This window comes from Lipotes vexillifer, unplaced genomic scaffold (assembly GCF_000442215.2).
Source record: "Lipotes vexillifer unplaced genomic scaffold, Lipotes_vexillifer_v1.1 scaffold1775, whole genome shotgun sequence".
In the NCBI taxonomy this organism is placed as follows: Eukaryota; Metazoa; Chordata; class Mammalia; order Artiodactyla; family Lipotidae; genus Lipotes; species Lipotes vexillifer.
Window position 1 is genome coordinate 486,568 of NW_006780221.1, and position 7,485 is coordinate 494,052.

At 44.2% G+C, this 7,485-nt stretch overlaps 1 protein-coding gene across 2 annotated transcripts in view; it reads left to right on the plus strand.

The window, feature by feature from the left end:
• HAL (histidine ammonia-lyase) overlaps positions 1-7,485 on the plus strand; it is a 23,002-nt gene that overhangs the window by 5,591 nt on the left and 9,926 nt on the right. For both annotated transcript variants that reach the window (XM_007453347.1, XM_007453346.1), the window contains exons 9-15: positions 69-208; positions 2,119-2,166; positions 2,818-2,965; positions 3,729-3,824; positions 3,922-3,980; positions 4,856-4,936; positions 7,347-7,412. In XM_007453347.1, coding sequence (XP_007453409.1) covers positions 69-208; positions 2,119-2,166; positions 2,818-2,965; positions 3,729-3,824; positions 3,922-3,980; positions 4,856-4,936; positions 7,347-7,412 — 638 coding nt within the window. The remainder of the gene's footprint in view (positions 1-68; positions 209-2,118; positions 2,167-2,817; positions 2,966-3,728; positions 3,825-3,921; positions 3,981-4,855; positions 4,937-7,346; positions 7,413-7,485) is intronic.

Below are 7,485 nucleotides of genomic sequence, written 5' to 3' on the forward strand. Positions count from 1 at the left end.
CTTTCCCTAAAGCGAGGATGGCCAGAATGAAGCACTCTTGAAGTAACCGGTGCCTCCTTCTCTCCCAGCCTCCTGCCTGCCCTATGTTCCGGAGAAAGGAACTGTTGGTGCCAGTGGAGACCTTGCCCCACTCTCTCATCTTGCTCTTGGGCTAATTGGGGAAGGGAAGATGTGGTCTCCGAAGAGTGGCTGGGCTGACGCTAAATACGTAAGATTTTAATAACAGCTTCCACATGCAGTAATTTCCCGGGGCTGGACACCAGGTGTACTTGCATGCTTTCTAGCACTCCATCCTTACAGCAGCCCCACAAGGGAGCCAACGTTAACCCTATTCTATGGCTGTGACAACTGAAGCTTAGAAGTGTGGACAGAGTCAGGAGCTCAGCCTTAGCGCAGTACAGATGTCAAACTAGGCAAGGCTCTTAGCTTCCCTGTGCAACTGTCAACCTTCTGGACTTGGTGATCACCTTGGTAAAAAGGTACAGCAGCCAGCGTTAATTGCGGGAATTTATTCTGCATCTAAAACATGTCCAGTGCCTGCCGAGGAGGTCACATGTTGTTGCAGGTTTATTTACTTGCTGGTCTAATAGGTACAGAGCTGTGGATCATAGCACTGACTTATAACCTCTGGAAAGGAGGCTCCACTCCCCACTTCTCCCCCAAGCTCTCATCTGGTGGCCGATCAGAAAGGCTTGTTTTTGATAAAGCTTTAACGTTTTCTTCATTCATCTCCAAATTCATCAGAGCAGCCCAAAGAACTGTTTGAAGTGTCGTCTCTGATCTCTTGCTGGGAGGTCCCCTAACAGTAACTGAAGGGGCAGAGGACCAAGGAGGAAGAAGTTAAGGGAACAGATAGTCCTTCGGGGGTTTGGGTTCTAGATCACCTTCCTTCTATGCAGACTGACCTTGATTACTTCTCTATGTACAGTGTTCCCACAACCACCTTCACTCAGCAAATCCAAGCGTGTCCTGGCCAAAACGTGCAATGCTTCTCACTGCCCTCAGGGTGGTATCTAAAATTAAAGTGGCTTACAAGAGTCTTGCTTGTCATACCCACACCCCCCAGCCAAATCCTTCCCCAGCAACACCGTACATCACAGAAGCGAGAGGTGGCCTGCGGCTGGAGTGCCCTGTGTCCTATAGGCAGAGGGACCAGCCATGTCCCTTCTTCTCTTCCTGCTTCTGATAAGTCCTCTGAGAAACTTCCCTCTCTGCTCTTCTGGTTCTTTTCCCTATAGGCCCACCCCGTCAAGCCCCTTTTGGCCCTCCTTTGTGCCCTCCCAGCATCTTATGTGATTATTTTCCACGGAACCTTACCCACTTCCTACCTCCTGTTACACTTAACATACTATGACTGTGTTTGCCCTTGAGCTTGTCTGTCTCCATTTTTCCTACCCTCAGCCCCACTCCTGGGAGAGAGTTAATCACGTGATAGATATTCTAATAAGCTTGTGAAATTGACAGAGTCAGTGGTCCTGCCCCTGTGTCTTCCTTCTTCCCTAGAGGGACCTTAACCTAGTGATTTGCTTTCACTTCTTTTATTTCAGGGGAAGACCATTCTGCCCATTTCCCCTCAGGATTCTGTGTCCATCTCTTGGGCCCATAAGTCCCTCTCCACTGGTGCTCACACATTTGCCATACAAGTGAGAAGCCCTGCTCTGAGGCTCTGCTAGTGTTCAGACAAGGAGGACGAGGGTGGAGGACTTTTTAGGTCAAGCTCTAGAGGCCAGGGAATGTGGACAGAGTTTGGAGCTCAGCCTTAGCGCACGTGCATCTGGATGTGCATCTGCTCAGGAAGCAGCAGTAAAAAAAAAAGTGAATCACTGAAGTGGAAACTGAATGCAAAGGACCTAGAAACCAACATTCAGGGTTGATTTTGTAGACACTAGCCCCTGATGTAGGTACAAAAATTACTTGAAAGCTAAGTCTGCTTGCAGAGTAAAGAACAGAACTAGAGGATAGACCAGCGAAGATAAACAGAACCAATCCACGCAGGTCTAATCTTTTATGAGACAGACCTTTGGGCTTAAAAATCCTTTTTACTGGATTCCACATGAAATTAGAAATATGCTGGTCTTTCATTTGATACCCATTTTTACCTTTTAAATCATTCTACAGGTCCTGGCAGCTCATGGATTGAAACCAATTGTTTTGAAGCCAAAAGAGGTAAGGAGACTAAGGAAACTTTGTTTGCTTTAACAAATCTTTACTTAATAGCTATTTTCAGTCTTAATATCAGCCTCACTGGTTTCTTAAAATAAACATAGCTTCCATGTTTGCTTAAGTTGGGCACTGAAGAAAGGGCTCTGCCGTAAGCACTGCAAAGACTCTTCAGGCCACAGATGCCTAGGGGTTCTTTTACAGAAGAACTTAAACTTCAAATCAGGATCTCTAAGGACCCCTAAGAGATGCTATAAGCCAACAGCCCTTGGGATGCTCTAAGCCAAGAGTCTCGGACCAGAAATTTTTCAAGGTGTCTTGTCTATAATGATGAGAAGTTGAAGAAGAAATGCAGCATAATTAAGAGCTAAAGATTTGATATGCCATCTACATTGGAGCACCACTGCTGCCTTAATGACGGATTACTTAACAGCTATTCCGTTTGCTAGATTTATACTAATGATTTCACATGTGATGGCACTTCATCCTTGCATACTTAAATAAGCATTACTGCCCTGCACTTTAGAAACCATGGATCAACATCATTCGGCTGACAGGCTAACTTTTCTCTTATGAAAGCAAATGATATGAAATCAACTTGCACATACACTTGTTACAACAAACAGCGTTTGGAAACTTCTCTCCCCTTCCACAAAGGGTCTGGCGCTCATCAACGGGACGCAGATGATCACCTCCCTGGGCTGTGAAGCTGTGGAGAGAGCCAGTGCCATTGCTCGGCAGGCTGACATAGTGGCGTCCTTGACCCTCGAGGTGTTGAAGGGCACCACCAAAGCCTTCGATACTGGTCAGCATGGCTCTTCCGTTGGTTTGCTATTCATTCAGGCAGAGCTCGGGTGCAGGGGGGGAGGGGAGGCTGGTCAAGGTGTTCAGACGTGGGAGTGGTGGGGGTAGATGGTACGGAAGAAGGAAATCCAAGCGCCTGTGCCTTCGTAGGACTGCTGCAGCTTCATCTAAGTTACGCCACACTTGACCCTTGAAACGACCGTGTTTCACAGACAAATGCTGACCCAGAGGGTTAAGTGACCTGCCCCAGATCACCAGCTCTGACTCCCATCAAACTACACGTTGTCTTAAGAATCTATGGGCAGGATTTGAGAACTAGAGTAGGATCAGCGCTGATCCCCATTTGAAGATCGGGAGAGAAAAACTGTAGAAGTGATAGCTTTTCTAGAAAATAATGACTTGGAAAGACTCCCTACTCTCATATGTAGTAGGACCAAAAACACTATCCAAAAATGACTCCGTTAAATTAGGCCACTATTGAGCTCCCTTCCATTATGAGCCTAAATCTTTTTAGGGTAGGCCCAGTGTCTTGAGTTGAATTCCCAGAGATCTCAACACATAGTTTGCACTCAGATATTTAAAGTAGAAAGAATAAAGTCCATAAGGAAAATCTTGCTTTGGAGTTAAGTTTCTAATCCTGAGTGATGGTTAAGGATCCCTGGACTTTTGAGGGCGGTGTCAGCACAGTGGATGGTTCTGTACCAGCGATGGTAGTTCATTCAATGTAAGAATTGCTCAGACTTTTCCTCTTTCATCAATTCTAGACATTCACGCTGTTCGCCCTCATCGTGGGCAAGTTGAAGTCGCTTTTCGGTTTCGGTCCCTCTTGGACTCAGATCACCACCCATCTGAAATAGCAGGTCTGGGCGTGCCTAGGCGAGTGAGCTTATTTGCTTTTGGAAATTATTGGAAAGAACTGCTAACATGCCCCCTGCCATCCCTCTATCTTTTCCACAGAAAGTCACAGGTTCTGTGATCGTGTTCAGGATGCTTACACCTTGCGCTGCTGTCCACAGGTAAACAGAAAAGCTAACAAGTTTCTATCCTTTCCCCCAGTTTGCCGGGGTGGGGGATAGAAAGAGAGGAAGGTGTCAGAAAGTCATGTAATGGTCAATGGTAGTCCAGATTTCATTACTGCCTCCATTAAAAATGATGTCTATGTAATAATTCGACTTTCCAATTATCGTAAAGTTTCTGTTCTACGTGGTAAGCTGCTTGTTTCCCTTTGAATTACTTTGCTCAACCCCCGTGTAGAGAAGTCCGACGGACAGCTTGTTGTTTTGGTTTAGTGCCCTAACTTTAAAAAATTCTTAGTAATAGCATCATCCTCACCAGTTAATGGAGTTTTACTGGCTCTACCTGTTAGATAGAATTAGAACCAGTCTGCCAGGAACGTTCATGGGAAAATCTAACCACAATTCAAGGGCATATCCATGGTTAGATCTTATCTGCATTTAATAGGCAGACATAAACCATTATAAATGAATCTGTGAGTCATAACTTTAAATATAAAATGCAGATGACCTGGGTTGGCATGAGTCAACCTATATTGCAGATGTTTCAACTCATTTGCAAATGGCAATTGGTTAAGTGACGGATTAACATGCATCTCAAGAGTGAAACAATATTTCAGGTTGTACCAAGTTCCAATCTGTAGGGTACTAAAGAGTCCTCCCTAGCATAAATACCCTCTTTTCCTTGTTCTCAGCAAGTTCTGTTCTAGGTTAGCTAGACTGAAAACGTCTATGGGGAAGAATTGCCAAATTAGCTCTACAGTAAGAATAAATCCCAGTTTAAATGTTCTTGCTATTCTAATAAGAATATCAGACTATGTGACAGGGACCGTTATCAGTATCTTCCATGTATTAGCTCATTTGATCTTGTCTTTTAGATCCACGGTGTGGTGAACGACACAATAGCATTTGTGAAGAACATCATTACCACCGAAATTAACAGTGCAACAGATAATCCTGTATCTTTTGATGGTTTACTGAGCTGTGATTATAGAATTCCAGCTGGTCATTTTAAGATCTAGGTGATCGTTTTGTGTAGCCTCTCTGTTGCTCCGTTTCATAGACTAAGTACTTGGGCTCCGAGGTTAAATGCCTTGCTCTAGAGCCGAGCTGGTAAGTGGCAGAGGCAGATCTGTGAACCTAGTCTCAGGCTCGGAGTCTAACGTGCTGTGCTTCCAAAACTGACAGATGAAAGATTAAAGGGGGTATTTCCAACATTGGCTGCAGAGTTACACGAAGACCTCTGGCCTAAAACCCACTGCTGAGGTTGTCGGTAGAAGGATGAAGATCTACATCACAAGTGTGATTGTAGAGACCCTGGGTAGGATGGCATTTATGTGAACCTTCCTAGGGCTAGTGATACCATGGGGCACTAAATGGAGGCAACCTTTTAACACTTACCTAAGTATTGATCAAAGAGTTATGGCTTTCCTCATCCTGAGTTTATTTCTGACATGGAGTTTATTCAAATCGGTGTTCCCATATTTGTACAAACAAGGGTAACAATGCTTCCGTCTCTCAAGGATGGAGCCCTTCTTTCCCTTCATGGTGTGGGTATCTCAGCGTCATCTTGTTTTTGCTATGGAAGGTCCTGTGATGGCTTAGTTCCCCTAGAAGTCAATGTGATCGGTCAGGAGGCACACAGGCAAAGTCTTCACAGAGACAATACTGCCTTTGAAGACCATCCAACTCCTTAGGAATCTATTTCTCCTACCCCACATCTGCCTCAGTTCTTAACATTGGAGAAAGTAAGCCCTAAAAGCCTTACACAGCCCGGGCTAGCAGAGAGCAGCTGTATAAGGTTTCTCACTAGACATTTTCAATGTGGCTTCTCTGACAAGCTTACTTCAGGATGTGCGTTTTATGTCCTCTCAGGTTGTTTTACAGTTAAATCAGACCCAAGCTAAATCCCCCGCAACTCACTAACCCTCCTCAACACCATCCACCCCCAAATGGAGAATTAGTATTCATGAGCTCTGCATTCTTCTCTCATCTCTCATTTCTGTAGAGCAAAGACATCCATTCTACACTTACATAATTTAGACTTGAAAGGGTATCTTACGGAGTAATAAAAAGCAAAACAAATAAACAAAAATACCATTAAATTACTGGCCAAGGGAAGGAGGATCATTCCCTGCTAAATTCTTCCCCCACCACTTGCCTCAGCAAAAATTTCAGCTGAAAGTCCTTTACTTTTTCCGTGAAAGATTCTTGATTGTTGATGAATTTCCAGTGGGCTAATATTTGGAAGTTCTCCAGCAATACGGGTGTTACCCAAAAGAATATTTTTCTCAATCTTCTGTTGCATATATAGACCATCCATTACATAGTTGCTGGATATTATAGGCGTTAACTTCTAATTGCTATAACCTAGTTGCCAACAAACAAATTTGGAACAACTAGAGAACAATAGATGTTGCTTAAGTTGTAAACTGGTGCAGAGGTCACTTGCTATGAGGATTCAGAGAAGACCAAGGCCTGTCGTTGGGGGCGGGTCCATGGAAAAGGGCAGGAGCTAGGTCTAAGAGGCTCACAGTTATATGCACAGAAAAGGGTAATTCCAAACTTGTTAAGTAACACATGCACCTCTACCTCTTTGGAAGTCAGTACCTTTCCTACACAGAGTGAGTTCCTAGTTAATAGGTTGTGAACAGTCTTTAGTCCAGTAGGTGAAAATTAGCTCTTTGGAAAGTCTTTTGCTGCTTTTGTCAGGGTTCCTGTTTGACTTAAGTAAAATACATGATGGAGTGGAATGATCCCTGAGAGTCTTAATGTTCGGTGAGTCCAAAGTTGCCACTGACTTAAATGGGTTTGCAGTGACCTCTTGGCTGCCATTTGCTGTGAACACTGGCACAGGATCAGTGACTAGAAGGTTTGAAAGTTTTCTCGGAATTGATTGTTCCAACAATTTGGTGGTTGCTCATCAGCAAAATCTTCCATTCAGTAGGTTCTTCGATGGAGCACAAGCTCTCAGTGCCCATTGAGGAAACAGAATTTGCTTTTAAACTGGTGTCCTGATCTCTGTTCTCAGTTTCAGGTTATAAACTTTTTGAGGGCAAGTGCAGACCACCAGATTAGTAATGTTATGGTGCTTGAGGATCTCTCCTCCCAAGAGAGAACATCATCTCGTGCTTCATCTTTCTTTGAGCCCCAGCTGGGTGGACACAATCATCTTTAAGGTTTTTGTTTTGTTCTGTTTACCTTTGTACCCCTTCGTGTCAACACCTGCCTATGGAAAGCCTCTCCTTCTCTCCACGCTACCTTTGTACAAGGGCTACCACCTCGATGTTAGAGATGAGCAACTGGGGATAGAGTTATACTTGAAGTGATCACCAAGTGTTATGTGAAAGCCTTAACCTATTTTAAAAGATGGTCTTTGCTAGCAGGGGAGAGACTGTTTCTGGAGGAAACTTCCATGGTGAATATCCAGCCAAAGTAAGCTTTTTAGAATTGCTCCTGACCCTGAAAGCATATTCTAATATAGGCCAGCTGAATTGAGACACTCTTT